Here is a 26,870-nt window from a genome sequence, read left to right on the forward strand (position 1 = left end):
TATTAGGAATAATTGGGGATGAAATTAAAAAAGCAGATAAAACACTATTCCAATATTCGACAGTAGTGGCTAGAATATTACCGTATTTTTCGCTCTATAGGACGCACTTTTTCCCCTTCAAAAATGAAGGGGAAATGTGTGTGCGTCCTATGGAGCGAAGACGCCATAGCCCTGCGACCCTCTCCCGGGTGGAGAGGTGACGCGCGCCTATGGCAGGAACCTCCATAGGCGCGCGTCACCTCTCCACCCGGGAGAGCGCGCGCGGGGCTAAAGCAGCCCCCCGCGACCCTCTCCCGGGTGGAGAGGTGACGCGCGCCTATGGCAGGAGCCTCCATAGGCGTGCGTCACCTCTCCACCCGGGAGAGCGCGCGCGGGGCTAAAGCAGCCCCCCGCGACCCTCTCCCGGCTGGAGAGGTGACCCGCGCCTATGGCAGGAGCCTCCATAGGCGCGCGTCACCTCTCCACCCGGGAGAGCGCGCACGGGGGTAAAGCAGCCCCCCGCGACCCTCTCCCGGCTGGAGAGGTGACCCGCGCCTATGGCAGGAGCCTCCATAGGCGCGCGTCACCTCTCCACCCGGGAGAGCGCGCGCGGGGCTAAAGAAGCCATAGCCCCGCGACCCTCTCCCAGCTGGAGAAGTGATGCGACTATGGCAGCAGCCTCTCCGCTGCGCCTTTCCGCTGCTCCCTGACCTGCTCTTTGGGGCTGGTGGTGGGCTTCCCCCCGCCAGCCCCAAAGAGCAGGTGGAAAGGAACCTGAAGCCTGGAGAGCGAGAGGGGTCGGTGCGCACCGACCCCTCTCGCTCTCCAGGCTTCCAAGGTAGCCGCCTGAACGCACCTTAAACGCACCTTGTTTTAGAGCGGGAAAACAAGAGGGGGAAAATTCTCCCACTCTCTGCGCAGCGCCTCCTGCCACTTCGCTGAAGGGGCGCTGGGCAGAGAGCGGAATAATTTTTTTCCCTTGTTCTCCCCCCTCTAAAACAAGGTGCGTCCTATTGTCCGGTGCGTCCTATGGTGCGAAAAATACGGTAATTGCACAAAATTGGAAAAGTTCAAATACCGCAACGGTCAGAGATTGGCAAACAAAATTATTTGAATATGTTGAATTAGCAAAAATGACGCAAAAAAATTAGAAACCAAAAAAATACAAAGTTTATTAGCGATTGGAATAAATTTATGGTATATATTGAAGGAAACTATAGAAACTTAAAAACTACAGCAGGTCTGATATAAATCTTATGATGCGCAAACCATTAACAACTCTTAGCTGCAGAAAAAAGAAAGAATTTTTATCAAGAAGCCCAAAATCGGGAGGGAAGGAGGTCAATATGTGTGTAGAGGAAAGATCTAAATATCTAAAGATATAAAGATTCAAGGAGTAAGACAAGGAACTGTAACGGAAATTGATGCTATTTTTGTGTTATATATGGATATTTTTTCTTTTTTTTCCTTTCTTTTTTCTGTAACTGTTGTTTTGTTTTTTCTTTTGGTTATTTAAGTGAAATTCAATAAAAAGAAATAAAAAAACAAAAGCTTTTGCATATTCAATGAAGCAGAATTAGATGTCTTTCTGGAACTCTCTAGCTTTCTCCATAATCCAGCGCATGTTTGCAATTTGGTTTCTGGTTCCTCTGCCTCTTCTAAATCCAGCTTGCACTTCTGGGAGTTCTCGGTCCACATACTGCTTAAGCCTGCATTGTAGAATTTTAAGCATAACCTCGCTCGCATGTGAAATGAGTGCAATTGTGTGGTAGTTGGAGCATTCTTTGGGATTGGGATGTAGAGTGTTCTCCAATCCTCTGGCCACTGCTGAGTTTTCCAAACTTGCTGGCATATTGAGTGTAGCACCTTAACAGCATCATCTTTTAAAATTTTAAATAGTTCAGCTGGAATAGCATCACTTCCATTGGCCTTGTTATTTGCAGTGCTTTCTAAGGCCCATTTGACTTCACTCTACAGGATGTCTGGCTCAGGGTCTCCAGGATGTCTGGCTTAAGTGGTGGAATTAGGCATAGCTAAAAATTACTTATCCATGCAAATTGAGAAGGGCAAAAATGGATCTTTCTTGGTTCATCAAACTGCAAAAATTGATGATCTTGTTGAAATGCTATGTTTAGAAAATGCAAATGGGAAGGAAACACCTATGGTGTGTGGTTTCACCTTTACAGGTGAAGATAAGTCATTTCCTAACAAAACTTTGTATTGCTCAGCTATAGACAAGCTAAATTTCATTCAAAGAATCTCAAGACCAGATATAACTTATGCTTTTCACTTTCTGGCAAAATTTGTGGAAAAGCCCACAACGGAATGTTTCTCTGCTCTTAAGAGAGTGGTAATGTACCTTAAACATACCAAACATTATAGGTTGCAGTTTACAAGTATTGACAAAGGTTTTGAAATTTTCTGCGATGCATCTCATGCAGTGGCACAAAATAATTGCAGGGGTGTGTCTGGTATGGTGTTTTGTTATAATGGTTGTCCATTTGAATGGAGGTCCCAGACACAAACCATTATTTGTCTCTCCACAACAGAGAATGAATTATGTGCATGCGTTCAAGCCACTCGTGATATAGAATGGTATCTGCAAGTATTTGCCGACCTACAGATGCAAGTAACACTACCAGTAAAAGTTTACCTTGATTCCCAGAGTGGACTCGCTATCCTGTGTTCAGAGACCAATACGCAGCACACTAGAGTCTTAAGGTTACGTTTACAGTTTGTAAAGAAACTAATTGCTGATGAAATGATTGTATTTCAGTATGTTCCAGGTGACAATCAAATTGCAGACATTTTTACTAAAGCTCTTCCAAAGGTTACACATGAAAGACATGTACAAAATATGCTTTATGTTTTTGTTCCACAATAATGAACCGCAGGAGAAATGTTGAATGGTCACTTTAAAATGTGAAGGTTCATTATTGTTTCACAAGTTGTGTATGTCTTTAAGGGCCAGGGCCAGGGCAAATAACGAGACCCAGTCTTACAGCTGTGAAACATAGCAGGTGCTGCTGAGGTGTGTTAATCAAGCTGTGTCAGCATTTGGGCATAGTATATAATGAGCAGCAACTAGCTCCCTCATTACCCTGGGGGATGGGTTGGTGGTTGGGTCTGGTTTGTTGTTGATGTATTTAGTGTATAAGGAGTTTTTGTTTTTGTTATTAAAACCTTGTTTAAGTTATTTTTGAGTCCCTTTTTAATGTATGGTCTCCCCAGCAAGCTCTCTGCAACGCTACTAAACAGCAAATAGCAAAGAGTTTTCACTTCAACTGAAGCTCCTTCCACACTCTATACATTCAAATGGTTTTTCCCATGTGTGTTCGTTGCTGTCGTTTACAGTGTCCACTTTGACTGAAGCTCTTTCCACACTCTATACATTCAAATGGTTGTTCCCCTGTGTGAGTTCGTTGATGTTCTCTTAAGTGTTCCCTTTGACTGAAGGTTTTCCCACACTGCATACAATTAAATGGTTTCTCCCCTGTGTGAGTTCGCTGATGTTTTCTAAGGGTTTCACTTTGACTGAAGCTCTTTCCACACTCTATACATTTAAATGGTTTTTCCCCTGTGTGAGTTCGTTGATGTTGTCTATAGTGTCCACTTCGACTGAAGCTCTTTCCACACTCTATACATTTGAATGGTTTTTCCCCTGTGTGAGTTCGCTGATGTTCTCTATAGTGTCCACTTTTATTGAAACTTTTCCCACACTCTATACATTTAAATGGTTTCTCCCCTGTATGAGTTCGATGATGTTGTTGAAGTTTCTCACTTTGACTGAAGCTCTTTCCACACTCTATACATTTAAATGCTTTCTCCACTGTGTGAGTTCGTTGATGTAGTCTATAGTGTCCACTTTGACTGAAGCTCTTTCCACACTCTATACATTTAAATGGTTTTTCCCCTGTGTGAATTCGTTGATGTAGTCTATAGTGTCCACTTTGACTGAAGCTCTTTCCACACTCTATACATTTAAATGGTTTCTCCCCTGTGTGAGTTAGATGATGTCGTCGAAGTTTCCCACTATTAGAGAAGCTCTTTCCACACTCTATACATTTAAATGGTTTCTCCCCTGTGTGAGTTCGATGATGTAGTCGAAGTTTCCCACTATCACTGAAGCTCTTTCCACACTCCATGCATCTGAATGGTTTCTCACCTGTGTGAGTTCGCTGATGTATTCTAAGGTTTCCCCTTTGACTGAAGCTCTTTCCACACTCTATACATTCAAATGGTTTCTCACCTGTGTGAGTCCGTTGATGTAGTCGAAGTTTCTCACTAAGAGCGAAGCTCTTTCCACACTCTATACATTTAAATGGTTTCTCCCCTGTGTGAGTTCGCTGATGTTGTCTTAAGTGTCCCGTTTGACTGAAGCTCTTTCCACACTCTATACATTCAAATGGTTTCTCACCTGTGTGAGTCCGTTGATGTAGTCGAAGTTTCCCACTATCACTGAAGCTCTTTCCACACTCTATACATTTAAATGGTTTCTCCCCTGTGTGAGTTTGATGAGGTAGTCGAAGTTTCCCACTATCACTGAAGCTCTTTCCACACTCCATGCATCTGAATGGTTTCTCCCCTGTGTGAGTTTGATGATGTATTCCAAGGGTTTGACTTCGACTGAAGCTCTTTCCACACTCTATACATTCAAATGGTTTCTTCGTTATTCCTTTTGAATTTACAGATGGCCCCCCAGAACTCTTGCTTGTCTTCTCCATCATCTGCTTCAGAGTGCAGGGAGACAAAATCCTGTTGGTGTTTCAAGGGAGAGAACAAAGGAATATGACACACATCAAGTTCAATTGGCAGTCATCCCAATTAGTATTTATAATTATGATGTGCCACCTGACCTCGTGCCCGTTTTCTGACACTGGACTATCCTAGTGTAAATTCTCTGCCCAGGCCTCTCTCACTGTCCTTTCTCCATTTGCCTCACTCCTGGACGTACCTCCTCTATTTCAAGGCGGAATCTGTGTCACACTGAAGAAGCTCGATATTAAACATCAATATATAACTGCACTTAATGGAAACTTCAGCCTTGGATATTTAGCACTGATTCATTCATAGGATGAAGCTGTTAGTTTTATTGCTGGAGACACAAATTTATTTCTGATCTATCAAATACATTAATAGTATTATGTCATGGGGTGTTGGGGCTGGGATAGTACCTCTCGTGGGAGACATATAGGGCTCCTTCTGGGGTGATTGATCCACCATTAATCCCCAACCTGTACTCTCACCTGTGGGTCCTAGACGCTGTCAGCATGCAACAGCAGACACAACCCAGGAAAAGCTTCGACAGGCCAACTAAACCAGTTGAGGATAATTGATGGGTCTCAATCCCTTGGTGAGTCAGGGACTTTCACTGCATGCGATGACAGGCTCTGGCACATTCAGAAGACAAGACCAATAGTGACTCCAACAGCCAAGCAGGTGATTTATGCAAGTGGCGTAGAGGGAAGTGAGCGGCTCATCAACCTGGGAAGGGAGGCCAAGCAGTAGAAGAAAAACTCTGATCCTAAACCTCTGCAGCCTTGCGTGAGTATCTTCAGGAAAAGAAGAGGCTAAGCAGTAAACCCTACACGAATCGGGAGTGGAGTCCTTAAGACGATTGTGTTGGAGTGTTGTGGGTATCAAGGAGTTAACACTATGCTAAGTGGAAATGCTGACTCAGTTTCATGTGGTGAGTCAGCATCCCAAGAGATGGGGCGCTGCATAATTGATCTATAGCCAGCTAGTATACAGAGGTATGCTTGACTTCTCCACACTGGCTTCTCCCCTGTATGTAGGAAGGCTGATTTATGGTACTTTATGATGCTGCAGGACTGCAGCCGGAATAAAGCCCTCCTTGCAACACAGCTGGACTCCTGAGTGCTTTATATGGAGCTTCTATCGGTCCAAATACATTGCAACATGTTGGGTGGAGTCCTTGTACGCCTCCTTCCGGTAACTCCTGGGGCCAAAAATATTGCTCTGCTTCCCTTTGGACCATATCAAGAAGGCTGAGAAGGTAGGGCTGCCATAGGTCTGTTCCCCCCCGGGAATCGAGGAGGATTTTCACAAGATCGGCAAAAGGTCCACCCAGACGTATGGCAAGGCTGCCGTTTCTTGTGAGGAGAACCAGAACTTACAGGGTTAAACAGTTCTGTGTGACGTCTCACATCCTGGGGCCTGGTTTTGTTCACATACGGGAATCTTTCTTTGCGTGTGAGTTACTTTCGCTTTTAGCTGTTGAGCCGGAGAGAATGTCCGCCCGATCTCCGGGGTGATTTATGATGTTTTTTCTGTACATAATAAAGCCTTCTTAGATTATGCAAGAGGCCTGTGTACAGACTGGGATTTATGACCCACACAAGGCAAAACCGCTGGTGCGATACTCTGCTTGGAGCCAGGAAGAGAGCGTGAGGCTCAAGTCAGCACAGGGAAGCGTGCCCGACTCCATTACATTCCGAAGATTTCTATGGTGGGAAACATCAGGAAAGCTCAAAAGCTGCTTCTTTTGGGGAGAATTTGTATTTTTAAAAAGCTCAACAACTCTGTCCGGATTTTTGCATTTTTAAACGGGGCCACCCTGCTGGAGACGATGGCCTTGTCGTGTAGGCAGCCCAGGACCTCCACACACACTGCCCAGGCTTGTATTCTGCCGGGGTCACGTCTGCGCTTCTAACACCCCTGTTTGACTTCAACCTCATGGAGACTCTACATTGTGTCTCGAGGCAGATGGATGCCAACAAAAGGGGGTGGAAGGAAAGAATCTGACTTTAGAGGAGGTGCAGTCAGAGATGCTTCCGCCAGAAGAGAGCGTGAGGGGGGAAACCACCTTTAGATGACATTTAGGATCCCTGCCTCCATTTCTCAGCCTGAATTGTAATTCAGAATCTTGATTCTGAACTCAGTTCAGAACCTTCAGATCTATCCTCTGGTTGGCCGTCTTCTGGAATATAAACCAGACTTCCGGTTAGCGCCAGCGCTTAATGGCGGATTTCTCCCGGAGCTCCGGGAGAGATCTGCTTCGTGGGTTCGGGTCCTGCGCTACGGCGGAGCGAGGACCCCAAAAAATCACAGGCGCGTAGCCTGTGAACTGGAGACTCGGCGGGCACCTTTGTGCCCCCCCGACGTTGTGAAACAGCCTTTTTAAAGGCTACGGATCAGCGGAGGGTGTATGGAGCGGTGCTGAGAGTCGCTTTCACCCAGCCTGCGAAGCGAAGCCGCGTCGCCATTAGCGGAGAGCGCTGACTTCTTCCGGTGAATTTGGACTAAAAAGAGCAACTTTCCGTGAGTAGGATTTAAAACATAATTGGACGCTAAAACTAAAGAAATTGGGCACCGAGACGGATAAGCATCAAAAAGGAAGTCTGCTTTCCGTTCTGTAGCAAGATCAAAGCGAAAGGCATTTAAGCTGTAACTTTTGACAGGAGAGTTTACGAGCTAAGAAATCCACCACCAAGCAAAGAACTCCCTCCCCAGAAGGCGGGGGGGGGGGAGAAGGCTTTAAAGTGATTTCCTGCCTGTTTTAAAAGAAATTGAACTGTTTACCGCTGCTCCTTAACCTGGGGGTCGGACTGCCGGAGAAAAGGAACCGGCTAAGGACTGTCGCTACAAAAAGGTCAGAAAGTAACTGTAATATTGACTTTGGCTACTCTCAACTTGAAACATCCTATTTTGTTACATAGTAAGTTATCTGCAGGATACTATTGATTTGGATCTTCTACAAAGAAAGGGACTAGGAGGGCTTTTGTTTTTTGGAAGGTGTGGGAACAATTTGAAGTTAAAGAATTGATTTTACGCCCTCTAGAGGACTTGTGAATAGTTTCAGCAACAAGTGGAGTTTAAAACCTGAGAACTCTTTTTTTCTGACAGCTTAAGAGTGTGGGAATGACCTTGAGTGAAAGACTTTGTTATGGCAGATGGTAAACAGAAAGAAGACTTACAAGAAACAACTTTGAGATCTGGTAGACAATACAAAGTCGATCTTTCTATGCAAAGAAGGGCCTCTGTATCAGGGGCCTCTGGAACTGCAGCTGTCACAAAGGCAAAAGTGAAAATAATGTCTTCAGAAGAAGCATTTGCAAAGGCATTGGGGAAAATAAATGACTCTTTGGAGGAACTAAAGAAGCAAGGTGCTGAAACAAATAAGAAAATTGAAGAAATCTCTGGGAAAATTGATTTAAATACTAAAAGCATAACTGACCTCGGGAACAAAGTGAACTCCAATGCAGAAGCAATTGGGAAATTATTGGAAGATTCATCTACAACACGAAAGATAGCTGAGGAAGCTAAGGAAATTGCTACTGCTGCTGAGGAAAAATTTCCACCGGTGTACAGGAAACTAGATGAGTATGAGCTGGCACTTTCTATGCAGGATATGCAACGCAAGGAGAAAAATTTAAGGATCAGACTTGTGCCGGAAAAGGAAGGAGACAACTTGGTGGATTACCTGACAAAAGAGTTTTCTGACTTTTGGAAGCAGGAGCTGAAAAAGGAAGAATTTAAGATAGAGAGTGCATTTAGACTGGGAATAAGGCAGAGGAAGAATAGACCCAGAGATTGCTTGATAACTTTAAGATCCAAGGAGGAGAGAGATAAAATATTGAACCTGCACTATCAAACAACCCTTCGAATTGAAGATTTTCACATCGAGATTTTTAAAGACATTCCCAAAAGTATTTTGGATGCAAGAGGTCCTTACAAGGACTTGGCGACACTGCTGAAAAGGAACTACATACTATTCAGGTGGGAGTTTCCCCAAGGCTTGTCTTTTAAATACAAGGGGAAGAAACGAAGAATAAAGACAGTGAGTGATAAAGACAAGTTCTTGGGAGAACACGAAGAAGATCTACAGAAAGAGACGTTTCCAGGACAAGGACACCCTTCAAGCAAGGAACCACTAGATACGGACACAGAACCACCGACAAAAGACGAACAACAACTGGGAGCTGTAGGAGGAAGCAAATAACCCTATCATGGCTTTGCAACTTCTAACCTGGAATTGTAACGGCTTAAACAATCCTAGAAAAAGGAAAAATATATTCCACGCGTTAAAGAAAGACCAATTGGACTTGATTTGTTTACAAGAGACTCATGTGACAAGAGCACATAGAAAGTTATTAATAAATAAGAGATTGGGACAAGAATTTATATCTTCAGACAGGGTAAAAAAGAGAGGAGTGGTGATCTATGCAAAGGAAAATTTGCAACCGAAACAAATCTTTAAAGATGATCAAGGAAGATATTTGGCAATTGAAATTCAATTTCAAGGAGAAAAATTTTTGATAGTGGGAATATATGCACCAAATGAAGGGAAAGCAGAATTTTTTAAGAAGTTGCATGAGACTTTGATGGACTATATGGATTACAAATTAATCATGATGGGGGACATGAATGGAGTAGTTTCAACAAATATGGACAAAGCACAAAGACAGGTAGTCACAAAAGATGGAAGACTACCAAAAATTTTCTTTGAAATGACTGACAATATGGACTTGATTGACATTTGGAGAACAAAACACCCATTAGAGAGAGAGGGAACCTTCTTTTCTGAAGCCAAAATGACATGGACACGGATTGACCAAATTTGGGTGACTAGCAGTATGGCGTCGAACATAAAGAAAGTGGAAATCTGCCCAAAAACCTTCTCCGACCATAACGCAGTAAAGATGGTGATGAAGCAAACAACAACTGGCTCCTTCAGATGGAGAATGAATGACACCTTATTTAGAGACGAGGAAATTTGTAAAAAGGCCCAAAAAACTCTGAAAGACTATTTTGAAATTAACTTAAGGACTAAAGTAGAAAAAAGAATAGTATGGGACGCAAGTAAAGCCGTGATGAGAGGGTTTTTGATACAACAAAACACATTAAAGAAAAGAAAGCAAAACGAGAGGAAAGAGAAAATTTTGGAAAAGATAAAAGAAGGGGAAAGGAAACTAAGATTGAAGCCAAAATCGCAAGAGATTTTAAGAGAAATTAAATTGTACCAAACACAATATATGGAACTGATGAACCAAGAAATAGAATGGAAAATTAAACAAATGAGACAAAAGACTTTTGAATCTGCAGATAAATGTGGTAAGTTATTGGCTTGGCAAATAAAGAAGAGACAAAAACTCAACACGGTAACAAACTTAGAAGTGGAGGGAAAGAACATATGCAACCCAGTGGAAATTAGGAACTGTTTTCAGAGCTACTTTAGACAACTGTATACACAAGGGCCGCAGAAAGAAATAGATATACAACAATTCCTCGAGAAAAATGGGCTGAAAAAGATTTCCCAGGAAAGTAAGACAATTTTGAACCAGGAGATATCAGCACAGGAAAGAGAAGATGCCATTCAAAACATGACGTTGGGCAAATCACCCGGACCGGATGGATTGACTTCCAAATATTACAAAGTTTTGAAGGAAGGGCTTATACAACCTTTGAAGGAAGTCTGCAATGAGATCATCGAGGGGAGGAGGGCACCCGACACGTGGAGGGAGGCTTACATTACACTTATACCAAAGACAGAGACTGAAAAGACCCAACTTAAGAACTACCGACCCATCTCGTTATTAAATGTGGATTATAAAATCTTTGCTGATATTCTAGCAAAGAGACTGAAAAGGGTTTTGATGGAGGAGATTCATGGGGACCAAGCGGGCTTTCTCCCAAAAAGGCATTTGTCGGACAATGTAAGGAATATAATTGACATTTTGGAGAAGTTGGAAGTGAATATAAACACTAAGGCAGTTTTGATATTTGTGGATGCCGAGAAAGCCTTTGACAATATATCTTGGAGTTTTATGTTGAAGAACCTCCGGGGGATGGGGGTAGGCCAAGGGTTTGAAAATGGTATAGGTGCAATATACTCTGAACAGAAAGCAAAATTAATTGTAAATAATGTGGTAACAGAAGAGTTCAAGATTGAAAAAGGGACACGTCAGGGGTGCCCTATCTCCCCATTACTTTTTATATCGGTCCTGGAGGTTTTGCTTAATATGATTAGGAAGGACCAGTTGGTTAAAGGGGTTCAGGTCGGAGCTAAACAATACAAATTGAGAGCATTTGCAGATGACCTAGTACTTACTTTACAAGAGCCAGAAGCTAGTACGAAAAGAGCTTTGGAAATAATTCAAGAGTTTGGTCAAATGGCAGGATTTAAATTGAATAAGCTAAAGACTAAGGTATTGGAGAAAAATCTAACACAGATTGAAAAAGAAAGGTTTCAGAATGAGACGGGGTTGACTGTGGTTAAAAAAGTGAAATACCTGGGTATAAATATGACAGCTAAGAATGTGAACTTATTTAAAGATAATTATGAAAAAACTTGGACAGAAGTAAAAAAAGATTTGGAGATTTGGTCAAACTTGAAGCTTTCCTTGTTAGGTCGAATTGCAGTTATAAAAATGAATGTATTGCCAAGAATGTTGTTCTTGTTCCAAGCATTACAAATAATGGATAAAATGGACTGTTTCAAGAAGTGGCAGAAAGACATATCTAAATTTGTCTGGCAGGGCAAGAAGCCCAGAATAAAATTTAAGATATTAACGGATTCGAAGGAAAGAGGGGGGTTTGCCCTGCCAGACTTTAAATTGTATTATGAAGCGGCAGCTTTCTGCTGGCTAAAAGATTGGCTGCTTCTGGAAAACACAGACATTTTGGATTTGGAAGGTTTTAACAATATTTTTGGGTGGCATGCATATTTGTGGTATGACAAGGTTAAAGCGCATAAAAGTTTTAAAAACCATATTGTCAGAAAAGCACTATTAAATGTCTGGGTCAGATATAAAGATTTGCTGGAGAATAAAACTCCAAGGTGGCTGTCGCCAATGGAAGCTAAGGCAGTTAAAAAGTTAAATATGGAGTCGAAGTGGCCAAGATATTGGGAAATTCTGGAGAAGGAGGGGGACAAACTGAGATTGCAGAGTTTTGAGAAACTAAAAGAGAAGGTGAGAGATTGGTTGCATTATCATCAAATAAATGAAGTGTTTAAATTGGACAGTAAAATTGGCTTCCAGGTGGAAAAATCAAAATTAGAGACTGAATTGTTAGAATCCAGTACTAAGAATTTGTCAAAAATGTACAACTTGCTGCTGAAATGGAATACACAAGATGAAACGGTTAAATCAACTATGATTAAATGGGCTCAGGACATTGGTCATAATATTTTGTTTGCTGACTGGGAAAAGTTGTGGACCACCGGGATGAAATTTACGGCATGTAATGCCTTAAGAGAAAATATTATGAAAATGGGAAGGGGACAAACTGAGATTGCAGAGTTTTGAAAAATTAAAAGGGAAGGTGAGAGATTGGTTACATTATCATCAAATAAATGAAGTGTTTAAACTAGACAGAAAAACAGGCTTCCAGGTGGAAAAATCAAAATTAGAGACTGAACTGTTACAATCCAGTACTAAGAATTTGTCAAAAATGTATAATCTGCTGCTGAAATGGAACACACAAGATGAAACGGTTAAATCAACTATGATTAAATGGGCTCAGGACATTGGTCATAACATCATGTTTGCTGACTGGGAAAAGTTGTGGACCACCGGGCTGAAGTTTACGGCGTGTAACGCCTTAAGAGAAAATATAATGAAAATGATTTATAGGTGGTACATAACCCCAGTCAAGCTTGCAAAAATCTACCATTTGCCTGATAATAAATGTTGGAAATGTAAAGAAAAGGAAGGTACTTTTTTTCACCTCTGGTGGACGTGCCCGAAGATTAAGGCATTCTGGGAAATGATCTATAATGAACTGAAAAAGGTATTTAAATATACTTTCCCCAAGAAACCAGAGGCCTTTCTCTTGGGTATTGTCGGCCAGGGGGTGTTAAAGACAGATACAACCTTTTTTATGTATGCTACAACAGCAGCTAGAATACTCATTGCAAAGTACTGGAAGACACAGGATCTACCCACACTGGAAGAATGGCAGATGAGGGTGATGGACTATATGAGCTTGGCAGAGATGACGAGCAGAATCCGAGACCAGGGAAGAGAAGCGGCGGAAGAAGAATGGAAAAAGTTCAAGGACTATTTAAAGAAATATTATAAAATTAATGACAGTTAGAATGATGTTGGACTAAAATAAATGGTTACTATTAGTAACGGTTATGACAAAGAGAATAAGCTGATTAGCATAAATTTACAATAAAATAAGGCAAGATTTCGCTGAATAATTATAAGAATTTGGAATACAGAAACGGGAAGTAAGAGGAAGTCGAGGAAATAAGGTTTAGAAACTGGGTTATGAAATGGTACTTGTTTTATGTTCTATTATTGTTTGATGTTTGTTTATGTATGCTTTGTTTCTGTTAATATAAAAAATTGTTCAATAAAAATATTATCACAGAGAAAATATTATGAAAATGATTTATAGGTGGTACATAACCCCAGTCAAGCTTGCAAAGATTTACCATTTGCCTGACAATAAATGTTGGAAATGTAAGGAAAAGGAAGGCACATTCTTTCACCTCTGGTGGACGTGCCCGAAGATTAAGGCATTCTGGGAAATGATTTATAACGAACTGAAAAAGGTATTTAAATATACCTTCCCTAAGAAACCAGAGGCCTTTCTCTTGGGCATTGTCGGCCAAGGGGTGTTAAAGACAGACATAACTTTTTTTATGTACGCAGCGGCGTAGCGTGGGTTGTCAGCACCCGGGGCAAGGCAAGTAATTTGCGCCCCCTAACCCGGGGCAAGGCAAGTAATTTGCGCCCCCTAACTCCTAACCATGGTCAATACTGACGGCTCTACTCTGGGGCAAACTTCGTGGTGACTACTGCCCTCCGTGGTGTTGTTTTGCAATTAAAGGACCCCTGCCTCAAATAAAGCATCTTGGGGATTGGGGACTGGGATTTCCCAAGGGAGCTAGGAATTGCAGTTCAGTGGCGGGTCAGGGGGAGAGGGTCCCTTCCGCGTCTGGGTGCCGCGGGTCCCTTTGCGCCAAGACGCGCGTCTTTGGGCGTCGCGGCGCAGCCTTCTCGGTCTCCCTCCCCGGCCCGGCTAGCCCCGACGCGGCTTCTTTCTGGTGCGGGAAGGGGGCGCCTCTGGGGCCAGTGCATCGGCCGGCCTCCGGCGCGGGTGGGCGGGCCCCGTCGGGGCGGGTGGGCGGTCTTGGCGCGCAGGCACTAGAGCGCAGGTGGCTCCGGCTGGGCGCTTCATTCGCCGCCGGTGGCGCGTTTGGCGGGCTGCGCGCGTCCAGACAGCGACCCGAGCCTGGGCGGCGTGGCGCTTGGTGCCGGAGCCTCCGCCCGCAGCGCCCCGTCGGGAGACCTGGCCGGAAGGAGCCTCGAGCCGGCTGTCGGACGCGGCTGAAGCAGCCAGGGCGGCATAGCAGGCGGCGGCTCCTCGGCGACTCCGGAGGCAGCGAGCGCCCCCCCCAGAAGTTGCGCCCGGTGCGGCCGGCCCCCCCTGCACCCCCCACGCTACGCCACTGTATGTACGCTACAACAGCAGCTAGAATACTCATCGCAAAGTACTGGAAGACACAGGATCTACCCACACTGGAAGAATGGCAGATGAAGGTGATTGACTACATGGGCCTGGCAGAAATGACGAGCAGAATCCGAAACCAGGGAAGTGAAGCGGCGGAAGAAGAATGGAAAAAGTTCAAGGACTATCTAAAGAAATACTACAAAATTAATGACAGTTAGAATGATGTTGGACTAAAGTAAATGGTTACTATTAGCAATGGTTATGACAAGGAGAATAAGGATGATTAGTTTAAATTTATAGTAAAATAAGGGAAGATTTGCTGAGTAATTGATTAGAATTTGGAATACAGAAACGGGAGGCATGAGGAAGTCGAAGAAGAAAGGTTTAAGAAATTAGGATATGAAATGGTACTTGTTTTTTGTTCTGTTTTTGTCTTTTGTTTTTTTTTTTGTTTTTTTTATGTATGTTTTGTTTGTATGGTTATAAAAACTGTTTAATAAAAATATTTTTTTTTAAAAAAATGGAATATAAACCAGACCTCTTTGAGGGTATCATCCAGACCTTCATTTAGTGTGGGCACCTTGGATTTGGAGTCTAGGTATCAATCATAATCCCTGAAAACATGTCTCAGTAACCCTTGGCATCTATACCCACCTGGACCCCCAAGTGAGTCTGAGCTCCTAGAGGAACCCTCTATGCTGAGGTGGGGCACCTCTGGCCCTCCAGATGTGGCTGGACTCAAAGTGCCATCAGCCCAAGCAAGGATGGCCAATGGCCAGGGATGATGGGAGTTCTACTGGAACAACATCTGGAGGGACACACTTTCTCCATCTTCTAAAAAAGCTAAATATCTGTATTGTTTCCTCCTTCCTCCGTGATGTGTAACATCTTCCTGATACACTCCAACCAACTGCACACATTCCCTAATCCTGCACCATTTAAGTCCTGAGGCTGCTGCCTTGTGTCCACCTGGTCTGAACCACCCACCATTTCAGTAGCAGTCCTTCGGTTCTCCCACCTTCTGGCCATGTTACCCCTCCACCTACAGAGGAATTATTCATCTGAATCCCAGGGGCTGGGAATCCTGAGTGGGGAGACAGCTGTTGGCCCTGCTGGGGGGTTTCTCCTTGGCTGGTCCTTGTGAGAAGAGGATGCTGGACGAGGTGGGCCCTGATCCTAATCCAGCAGGACTTTTCTCATGTTCCCACAAACTGAAACGAGACCTACAAAGATACAGTCTCCCAGGCAAGAGGAAGGACTTACCTCTCAAAGTCTCTGTATTTTTCTGTTTCAAGGAAGGAGTTGAGCTCAGACTTGCAGATCAGATTCTCTCCTGTGAGGAATGAGTAAAATGGAAGTGCTATTTACGTCACTGGAAAAGTATTCAAAAATATTCATGTGTTGAAGAAAGTCTAACAAAGTAGCTGATGTCCCATTAAGGGCTAATAAAAGTATTATGGTCTCAGCATGTGTGGGCTGCAGGCTGAGGATGTGGACTGTGGAGCAGGAATACTCGCAATCTCCATTATACTGAGAGTCTCTTTGTAGATTTTGCGTAGTTATTTTGGAATTCCTACCACAATATCGGTTCATGAAAAGTTACGGATGGAGTAAATTACACGGTTGCTGTAAACTATCACCCCACACACAAACTCTCACTCACATACAGTCTGTAATTTTGGCAAGCCCACACCCCTTTCCTGTAATACTGGCAATTCCAGGCCTGCAGATACACAGCCCTGGGTGTAGAGCCTCCAGCCACAGGCATTGTCTATCATGGAAATGCCCCAGACTGGGGCGGATTATGGATCTTTGTATGCTGATAGATTGTATCTCCATTAGTAACCCACTCTGACATTGCCTGCAAAAAATAAAAGTAACAGAAATGCTTTCAGGATATATTTACCAATAAACCCTGAAAACCTTTGTTATGTATTGAGTTGAATAGGATCCAAAATGCAGCAGTCTGATTGGTCTGCAGGACCCACCCAATCCGGCTCCAGATGGAAGTGAATCCACAACCTGATTGGCCTACAGGAGAATTCTGGAATTTGCCAATCACGTGGGGCCCATTGTGTAAATAATGTATATAATGCAGATACTTTGAGGGGACTTTCATTCCTCCTCACCACTATGAGCTGAATAAAGAGCATGAAATCCACTCTCAACTCTGAGTATATTTCAACCTTTCTATAGCATCCTTCCCCCATATTCCTGGATTGGTATATATACATCATCAGCACCAGCACCACTGATTAACCATGCAGTGGAAACACTTAAGAATGGGAGCCTGAAAGAGAGGAAGAGGTATCTGGCTACTTCCTGGGTGGGGCTTCCAGAAGCAAAGAGCTGCTTTCGAGAAGGCCTCCTCCTCCCTCCTCCCTCTCAGGACCTTCCATCCTTTTCTCTCTTCTCCTCTCCAAGGTGGACCAACGCTTTGACTTGGTATAATGCAGCCCAAAGCCAGCCATGCAGTAGCTTTTGAGGATCAGTGGGGAGAGGATGGAGCTTCCATGGGGGGAAAGGGTGGGGGATTCAGTGGGAAAAACCCCACCATCAGGGACAACTCTCTCTCTCCGGTTGACTTGAAGGAGTGGCAGATTCCTGGGCAGAAGGGAGAAGCCAAGGCAGACCCACCACCGGAGATTCCTCCTCCAGCGCCCAAGGATGGAGACATCTCTCCAAAAGGAAGAGTCTCTCTCCTTTCCTCCCTCTCTCCCTCTCTGCTCCGCTGGGCTTCTATCTCCCAGGGATGCTGCCATTCCTCCCTCAGCCCCCCAGTATCCTCTGCCCTCCTCCCTCCGTCCCACAGTCTCCCCTGCGCCCAGAAACCCCCTTGGCACCGCTCACCCCTCGCCCTCTGCGCCGAATCTCTCCCGGGCGCACCAACCTCTCCATCCGGAGGGGCCTCCCAAGACGGATATGGGGGGGGTCTCTATCCAGGCCTATTTCACTTCCTTTAACCCTTTCGTGGACTCCGTCTCTCCCTCAAGGCGCAGGAGTACTTCGAGGGATTCCTGCCAGGGGGGAACGGCAGAGGGCGTCATGTTGGGGCCCTGGGTTCAAATCCAGGGCTGCTTGGGGATAGGGGTCCTCGTCGGGACCCCCTTGGTGGGCATCACATTCCAGTTCCTGCAAAGGCGCCCCAGGGGTGCAGGGCAGTTGAGCATCGCTTGCCCTCAAGCGGTGGGGCCGCTGCAAAGGAGATCGTGCAATACAATCCCTGTAGGTGTTGGGTCCCCACTTCGCAGCTGGGCCGCGCGGATCGGAGCCCCTGCCGATGGGGCCCCAGAAAGGCGCTTGCATTGCGGGGGGGGGTCTCTCTGTCCTTTTCTCCCCGCCCGCTCCAATCTCCCTCTTTCCGCCGCACCTTTACCTCTTTGTCCTCTCTGGTGATCGCGAAACCGCTTTTCAGAGCAAACCTCTGCTTTGCTCGCGAAACCGCTTTTCTTCCCGGAAACACGATTGCGGGGGCGTGTTATTCCACCGACACCCCTCCTCCCTTTTGTAAAACCTCCCACTTCTCGAGGGTCCTTCCTTTGAGCCAACAGGAATCTCCCGACACTTCGCGGTTCTTTTCGAACGCAGGAGCCCATAGAGCCACGGTTGCAGAGCAGCCCGTGTGTGTTAGGATGGGGACCGGCCGTGAAGGCGCAGCCTTTTGCGTCCTGCTGTTGGGGGCGGGGGCAATTTCAGGGTGTAGCCCCAAGTTGCCTCTCCTCCCCACAGCGGAGTCTCCAAATAGGGGTGGGAGCGGGTGACTCCAGAGGGGAGGTCTGTATAGGTGTGCAAACTTCATCCATCTGGGGTTTTTTTTTGGGGGGGGGGCATCTCCTTCAGTGGTGGGGACTGAATCGAGGACCTCCTTCTGCATGCGAAGCAGCTGCTCCACCACAGAGCTATGCCCCCCCCCCATAGCAGTGGCGTAGCGTGGGTTGTCAGCACCCGGGGCAAGGCAAGTAATTTGCGCCCCCTAACCCGTGGATTTGCCCTAACCCCAGATGTTGCGCCCCGTTCGGCCGGCCCCCCCTGCACCCCCCACGCTACGCCACTGCCCCACAGCAAAGCCCAGCCCCAAACACCAGCCGCGCTACCCATAATAAGGACATGGGATTCCCCCTCCGTGGTAAAAGCGGTGTAATAAAGACGGACCTTCCAAACCAGTGGGAACAACAGAGATGAAGCGGGGAAAGTAAAACTGCCACCTTCATTTCCCGAAGGACTTTTTTTTTTGGGGGGGGTGTCTCATTCCTTGATGCTGCTGGGACCTTTTGACGAAAGAAATGGGATTACAGTATAGACCTTGTTTGGAGGGAAGAAGATATTTGCTTTCTGGGAGGGAGGAGGAATCCCCCGGAAGGAAAATTAACCACGAACCCCAAAATTTGGGATTCCCTCCAAACCAGTGCCAAACTTTTGCAGTTGTTTTGCTACTCAAAGCTAGGGTCGCAGCTATCATAGGGAAATATATAAGTATAGGGAAAGCTCGCCCTCTCGTGGCCAGTGGAGGAATGACGTGAGGTTGGTTGTCCGGCGCTTTCCTTGAGTGTTGCCTTGTCGACTACATACAACAACACAACAGGCCTGCGGAAGGAAGTTGTGTTTTTTGTGTGTGCATTTCTGCAGGCTGGTGCCCATCTAGCTGCCCACACCGGGCATTTCTCATTTCCTAGTCCGGGCCGCCTAGATGGGTGAAAGCTTTGATTTTGTGATTTGGTAAATTCCTTTGTAATAATGGGGGTGTGTGTTCCCCCCCTTCTCTGCAGGGCCTCATCCTCTCCATGGACTTGGAATCTCCAAATCCAGGGCCCTCCGCCTTCTTCTCTCTCTGCCCCCCACTGCTGCCCCCTGTCCCTCCAAGTATACCTGAAGGAGCGTCTCCACCCCCATCATTCTGCCCGGACACTGAGGTCCAGCACTGAGGACCTTCTGGCGGTTCCCTCATTGCGAGAAGCAAAGCTACAGGGAACCAGGCAGAGGGCCTTCTCGGTAGTGGCGCCCGCCCTGTGGAATGCCATCCCATCAGATGTCAAAGAGATAAACAACTACCTGACATTTAGAAGACATCTGAAGGCAGCCCTGTTCAGGGAAGCTTTTAATGTGTGACATTTTAATGTATTTTTAATCTTTGTTGGAAGCCGCCCAGAGTGGCTGGGGAAGCCCAGCCAGATGGGCGGGGTACAAATAAATTATTATTATTATTATTATTATTATTATTATTATTATTATTATTATTGCAAGTTGCACCTGAGGTCTCTGTCCTCATCCTCCCCTAAGTGGTGGATCTGTGGCAGGTCTGGATCTGTCCTGTCCTGCAACTCAGAGGATGGACTGCTCTTCAGTGCGCCCCTAACGACCCCAGGAGAGGAGGGTCTTGGCTGGAAATCAGTTGCTTTCCCATGTGGTGGAATCAATGTGTGTGTCCCAAAATAGGAGCCCTTCCTTGCAAGTGGTGCAGTCCAGATACAGGCTAAACCCCTGGGGGAGAGGAGGTGGCAGAGACTTTGGGACACTGCCCACCAAATCAGGCAGAAGCTTTCCTTTTGGGAATTATAGGTGTAGAACTCCCTAAACTGTATAGAAAATTATTTATGTATGTGACTACAGTGGCAAGAATGTCACTTGCCCAAAAATGGAAAGAAGAAGAAGTCCCAGCAAAGGAAGAATGGATACAAAGAAGAGTTTGGATTTGATATCCGGCTTTATCACTACCCGAAGGAGTCTCAAAGCAGCTAACATTCTCCTTTCCCTTCCTCCCCCACAACAAACACTCTGTGAGGTGAGCGGGGCTGAGAGACTTCAGAGAAGTGTGACTGGCCCAAGGTCACCCAGCAGCTGCATGTGGAGGAGCGGGGATGCAAACCCGGTTCCCCAGATTACGAATCTATCGCTCTTAACCAGTACACCACACTGGCTCTCTCACAAAAACTTATGGAATATGCAGAAATGGTGAAGCTTACCAGAAAAATCAAAAATCAAGATAAAAAACTTTTTTTATAAAAGAATGGAAATGGTTTATTATTTACAAACAAATTGTAAACAGATAAGAACATTGGCAGGATTTTGTTGTAATAACCTGCAGTTTTATAAGAGTATATATTGAAAGAAGATGAAATAAATGACCAAATTAAGTTAATTTGGATATGTGGAAAATATAAAAATACCATATTTTTCTATGTATAACACCCCCCCGTGTGTAAGGTGCCCCCTATTTTTAAACATAATTTTAAAATAAAAATTCATTGTCTTACACATGGAAAAATACAGTAAATATAAGGAACGTCAGAAAGAGGGGGAAGGAAGTCACGTTTCGAAATGTTAAAATGACCGTAAAAATTATTGAAATGTATAAACCTGGAAATTATTTATTTTATATATAAATATATATATATATATATATATATATATATATATATATATATATATTTTCTGCTGCGACTGGGAAGGGGGAGCTGAAGCAGCTTCTCTTTGAGTAGGTTTTGCTTTGCTCTCTGCTGACCTCAATCTCCTGGATCGTGGCCAGCTTCCCTCTTCCATTTCCCTGAATACTGAGAGGTGCTCAGGCATGGGGAAGCGAAACTCCCCCCAGCGCCTCTCTACAGTGTCCCCCCCCCCCACTGCCAATGGGGCAGAGAGAAGCGGGGGTGGGGAACACAAGCTCTGGGATGGTAGTTGAAGATACAGAGTTTGAGCATATTGAATATATGAAACTAGAGAGGGAGCTGCTCTCTCCTGCTCAAGAGGAATCATCTCCCTTCTCCTGGCACCCTGATGAAAATGCTGCTGTGTTCTGAGTTTGGCTTGGCGTGACCAAGGTGGAATCAGAGCCAACAGCTGCATCAGCTCTGGATTTCAGCCTGGTGGCAGCAGAAACCTCCTCCTCCTTATTTCCCAGGCCCAACTGTTCTTGCTATTATCAGAGGCCAGCTTTGGAGTCCGATTCGTGCTTCCGGCTGGATGGGAGAGAGTGTCTCTGGGCACATGCAGAGTATGCTCATGCCTTTGGGGTTAGGGGCAGAGACCAGCTCAGGCCTCGGGATTTCATCCGCCCCAATGCCTTCGGTTTTATGAATTGCGAACAGCATTGCAGGGGGTTGGACTAGATGGCCCTTGGGTCCCTTCTGTGATAAGAATTTTAAGGTCTTAGATATATATTAAATGTTCATAAATGTACCAACCAAGCACATACATAGATCAGCGCAGGAAGACTGACCTGAAACCACTTTTGATTCCCAAACTGACCAAATGTTTTCTCTGCAAGGTCAAAGGAAAATGGAAAAGCCTCCCCATTGTCTCCTCCTTCACAAATCCTGTCTTAAGGGTATGTCTGTCTGTGTTTGAATAGGGTGAGCCTGTGACCTGACTCAGGAACTAAGTATTTATCATTACAAAAGACTGGCCAGGCTCCCCAGGATATCCAATCAAGTGAGCATTAACAGGTAACCTGTCAGACGAGATAAACAACGCATTCAGATTTCTGCTGTAGACCGCCTTTTCTGTGATGTACGTATGATGTTTGTGGGGGGTGGTCTTGGGCTACACCCCTTCTATGATGTAGGTATGATGTTAGTGGGGGTGGTCTTGAGCTCCAGGGCAGGGAATTTAAAATATCTATATAAAGGCAGGCACACCTTTGTTGTGGGTCCTCCTGCTTTCCTACGTGTGAGGGGAGCACCCTGTTGCAACAGATCAATAAAGATACAGCTTACTAGCTGCTTTGCTTCTCAATATTCTCTGGTTGGCCTCTGTTATTTTCTCCTACCAATAGAGAACCCACGTAAGGACTTTATATGGGCTCTTGGGTACCCCATAAGTGAAGAAGGGCACATTTTGTTTACAACACTTCCAACTCTACAATTCTGTGATTCCTGAGCCTGAGTCCTCTTGCCTTGCTGTGCTCAGGCAGAGTCTGCCGGCAACTGGTGATGCTGGCCTCGATCCATTAGCGGACTGGGCAGGAATTTATTTGAAGGTGGGGAAGGCTGCTGTTCCCAGAAAAGCAGTGCTGTTCCTGGAAGTGGCTGGGAGGGAGCCCAGCGCTAATTCTGCGAAGAGGAAAAAGGAGCTTCTTTGTTTGCTCAGAGAACTTCCACTTTCAGCCAAAGGAGGTCTAGCTGAAATCAATTAAAACACACACACAACTCTGCTGTTTTCCTCTCCCCCCTCCCTGCCCCCCTGCTAGATTTGTGTATTATCTGTTGCTGAACAGCCTAACAGATATAGCACAATAAAAACAATCATTGAGCGGAATCCAATTTTTGTTGATTTGTTCTTAATTCCAGTACCTGAACCTGGTCTCCCTGTCCACATTGCCTGCAACTGAGTAGTGTCCCTGAGCATGCACAAAGTGAATTTACTTCGCTGTAAATAGAGTCACACAAGGCTTTCAGGCTGCGGAGACTTTTCTTTCTTTCTTTCTTTCTTTCTTTCTTTCTTTCTTTCTTTCTTTCTTTCTCTCTCTCTCTCTCTCTCTCTCTCTCTCTCTCTCTCTTTCTTTCTTTCTTTGAAAGGTAGCAGGGGCAGGCTGATCATGCGTTCAGGATACGGCCTGGTATTGAACCCGATTCAGTTATAAAAATGTGACATAAGTTAATTTCTAAAATGTATAAACTTTCATTAGCTTGGCAAACGAAAGATGAACAGGTCAAACTGGTTATGGGCGAAGGATTTTGGTTATGATACTGAATTGGCAACATGGGAGAGACTACGGATAACAGGATTGAAATGTACAGCTTGTTACACTTTGAAGGAGAACTATATGAAAATGATGTATCATTGCTTTTCACTCCTAGTAAATTAGCTAAAATGTATAAATCAAAGTCTAAAACTGGGAATGTAAATAGAAGAGGGTACTTTTTATCACATGTGGTGGTCATGTAAGGTGATAAAAGACTTCTGAGAAATGATAGATAATAAATTGAAAAAATATTGAAAATAACTTTTCCTAAGAAACCAGAGGGACGCAGGTGGTGCTGTGGGTTAAACCACAGAGCCTAGGACTTGCTGATCAGAAGGTCGGCGGTTTGAATCCCCATGACGGGGTGAGCTCCCGTTGCTCGGTCCCTGCTCCTGCCAACCTAGCAGTTCGAAAGCACGTCAAAGTGCAAGTAGATAAATAGGTACCGCTCCAGCGGAAAGGTAAACGGCATTTCCGTGCACTGCTTTGGTTCGCCAGAAGTGGCTTAGTCATGCTGGCCACATGACCCGGAAGCTGCACACTGGCTCCCTCGGCCAATAAAGTGAGATGAGTGCCACAACCCCAGAGTCGGCCATGACTGGACCTAATGGTCAGGTGTCCCTTTACCTTTAAGAAACCAGAAGCATTTCTTTTAGGTATTATAGGCCCAGAGATCCCGAAGGACCAGAAGAAACTATTCATGTACATGACCATGGCTGCGCAGACTCTGTTAGCCCAGAAATGAAAAGATGGTACAACTCCAGCCAGCGAAGAGTGGCAGATAAAATTGATGGGCTATGCCAAAATGGCAAAACTTACAGGAAGAATTAGAAACCAGGAAGAGGCGGTCTGTAATAAAGAATGGGGAAAATTTATAAACTATTTGGGGAAAAAACTATTGCAAACAATTACACACATTGGTAGGATTGACGGAAAACTTGTAGCAAAAAATTGAACTATGAAATGAAAAAGGATTTATAATAACAGAAGAAGAGGAAGAAGAAGAGTTTGGATTTGATATCCTGCTTTATCACTACCCGAAGGAGTCTTAAAGCGGCTAACATTCTCCTTTCCCTTCCTCCCCCACAACAAACACTCTGTGAGGTGAGTGAGGCTGAGAGACTTCAGAGAAGTGTGACTGGCCCAAGCAGCTGCATGTGGAGGAGCGGAGACCCGAACCCAGTTCCCCAGAATACGAGACTACCGCTCTTAACCACTACACCACACTGGCTCTCAGAGCTATGAAAGAGCTGCAGAGGGGGTGAAATCATTATATTAAGATCCACAATGGCGGGGGGAGGGGGAGTCAAAGGGGATTGTATGTTTATGTTTTTATTTCGCTTGTATATGCAAAACAGAAAATGCAAATAATAAGAATAAGGAAAATGGCATCATGGCAAATTAATCTGCTCATTTTATGATGATCAGTAAATGTGCAGAGGAATCATGGTTCTTGGGTTGGTGGCAAAGCAGGTCTGTTGCTGGTGGCCTGGCCTTTCTACCCTCTCCCTTTCCCCCTCCCCTCTCCCAGCCCTGCCCCCCCCCCCCCCGCTGTGTCCTCCTCTGAATTGGGTAGCAGCAGGGCTGGGGACTTTCCTGGAGCTGAGCTTTGATCCGAGCCAATGACAGGCTCCGAAGTTGGCTGGTCATCAATTGCTAGGCAGGGGAGGTTTAGCATTTGCAAAAACCAACACTCTGTTTTCCTCTCTGACTGTATCCCAGGCAGCTGAAAGATAGAAAGAGCCTTTCTCTGGGCAACGGGTGGGGTGGGGCAGCAGGAGTGGGGCAAGAGAAGGCTTCAAGACAGCCTTGCTAGGGCAACCAGGCTAGATGGGCAGCGTGTGAATAATAAAATTATTATTTCAATTATTATTGCATAGATTAGGCCAACCAGCCCACCGCCCCACTCTTTCTGCTGTGTTGGGACCCTGGCCTTCTGCCCCAAATTATTGCTCTGGTCCCCCCCTGCCCTGCCCCCATTAACAGGTTCTCCATTGTCTCGCTGCATTCGTTAACTCTCACCAATTTGGTTCCCGTTCATTTGAGATCTAGAAGAATGTTTGTTCTTTTGGTGAAAGGTAACCTGCAATGAGATGACAATTCCCTTCGCTCTGCTTACTTTGCAACTTTGCTGCTTGAATGTTCGTGCTCAAGCCTTGGCTCCAGAAAGGACGCCTCTCGCAAACGCCGCTGGGAGCTCTTAACCAAAACCCAAATATTTGATCTTAGGCGAAAGGCCAAGATTTGGCAGGGGGAGGGGGGGTTCTGAATCCTGAAGGTGGACGGACAACTCTTTCAGCTTGCAGTATATTTTTTTAAAATGAAGCATTTCCCATATTTCATGCCCCACCCCTCAGTCTCTGAGTGATGCAAGATTCCCGGGGTTCCATGCACTTACCCAGAGTTTGTGATTCCTTTTGGGAATGAGGCACAGGGGAGACTGTAGCGTCTTTATGATATATGGTTTATTTACACACACATATATATATACAACCTAAGCCTGCGATGGAGGAGTTAATAGCATTAACAAAAAAGGGTTTTGTTTCTCCCGTAGCTGCAGCCTTGGGTTCAAACATTAATCAAACCTTGATCTTTCTCTCAAGCTTGCTGCTTTCCCCTCTGGCTCACATCACTGCAACTCAGCTCTAAACTCTGGCTTTTGCCTTCTCACTATCTGCAAGTTGAGGGAGCAGGGAGGGTACCACCCACTTGCCATCTCACAGAGAGCCCCGTTCCTTTGTTCCCTCAATGGCCCATCACCCAGGGGATCGTCTCATTCAGAAGCTAGCCTGCCTTACAGTTTAACACTTGCTGGATCCAGCTATTAGACGGGTCTAACATGCCCAACACATAAAAAAATAGTGGCAAAATAGGGAGAGGATGGAGTGCTGGTCAAATCTCGGAAGCTGGAAGGTATAAGAGTGCACAGCAGGCTGGGCCTTGTCTGTTGGCCACCGTAATCTCCCTGAACAAGCCTTGGCACCAGAAAGGACGCTTCTCAAAAACTCCACTCTTGGGTATCATTTAACAACTGGAGAGTTACAGGTCAGGAGGAAGAGCTGAACAACTGTTTTTCAACTAACATTAATTCTTTTTTTTAATGAGGCGCACAAAAAATAGGGGCAAAATAGCGAGAAGAGGGAAAACACCAGCTACAGCTTCCATAAAAGAAGAATCATAGAATCATAGAATCATAGAATCATAGAGTTGGAAGAGACCACAAGGGCCATCGAGTCCAACCCCCTGCCAAGCAGGAAACACCATCAGAGCACTCCTGACATATGGTTGTCAAGCCTCTGCTTAAAGACCTCCAAAGAAGGAGACTCCACCACACTCCTTGGCAGCAAATTCCACTGTCGAACAGCTCTTACTGTCAGGAAGTTCTTCCTAATGTTTAGGTGGAATCTTCTTTCTTGTAGTTTGGATCCATTGCACCGTGTCCGCTTCTCTGAAGCAGCAGAAAACAACCTTTCTCCCTCCTCTATGTGACATCCTTTTATATATTTGAACATGGCTATCATATCACCCCTTAACCTCCTCTTCTCCAGGCTAAACCTGCCCAGCTCCCTTAGCCGTTCCTCATAAGGCATCGTTTCCAGGCCTTTGACCATTTTGGTTGCCCTCCTCTGGACACGTTCCAGTTTGTCAATGTCCTTCTTGAACTGTGGTGCCCAGAACTGGACACAGTACTCCAGGTGAGGTCTGACCAGAGCAGAATACAGTGGCACTATTACTTCCCTTGATCTAGATGCTATACTCCTATTGATGCAGCCCAGAATTGCATTGG

The 26,870-nt window shown here is 45.3% G+C and overlaps 2 protein-coding genes across 3 annotated transcripts in view; both read right to left on the minus strand.

The window, feature by feature from the left end:
• LOC128409478 (gastrula zinc finger protein XlCGF49.1-like) overlaps positions 1–17,444 on the minus strand; it is a 30,420-nt gene extending 12,976 nt beyond the window's left edge. Inside the window, exon 1 of one of the 2 annotated variants that reach the window (XM_053379997.1) lies at positions 17,257–17,444. The gene's annotated coding sequence lies outside the window, so the exon portion shown is untranslated. Of the gene's footprint in view, positions 1–16,592; positions 17,115–17,256 lie in introns of those variants that run through there. The other variant, XM_053380001.1, reaches the window with a different exon arrangement.
• On the minus strand, positions 1,127–17,793 carry LOC128409403 (zinc finger protein 135-like). Its single transcript, XM_053379868.1, has 3 exons — positions 17,783–17,793; positions 15,670–15,739; positions 1,127–4,734 (listed from the first exon to the last, which is right to left on the minus strand). The coding sequence occupies exon 3, from the start codon at positions 4,704–4,706 to the stop codon at positions 3,291–3,293; it is 1,416 nt and encodes a 471-aa protein (XP_053235843.1). The 5' UTR covers positions 4,707–4,734; positions 15,670–15,739; positions 17,783–17,793; the 3' UTR covers positions 1,127–3,290.
• Between the last annotated feature and the right edge of the window lie 9,077 nt (positions 17,794–26,870).

The sequence above is a fragment of the Podarcis raffonei genome, chromosome 2 (genome assembly GCF_027172205.1).
Source record: "Podarcis raffonei isolate rPodRaf1 chromosome 2, rPodRaf1.pri, whole genome shotgun sequence".
In the NCBI taxonomy this organism is placed as follows: Eukaryota; Metazoa; Chordata; class Lepidosauria; order Squamata; family Lacertidae; genus Podarcis; species Podarcis raffonei.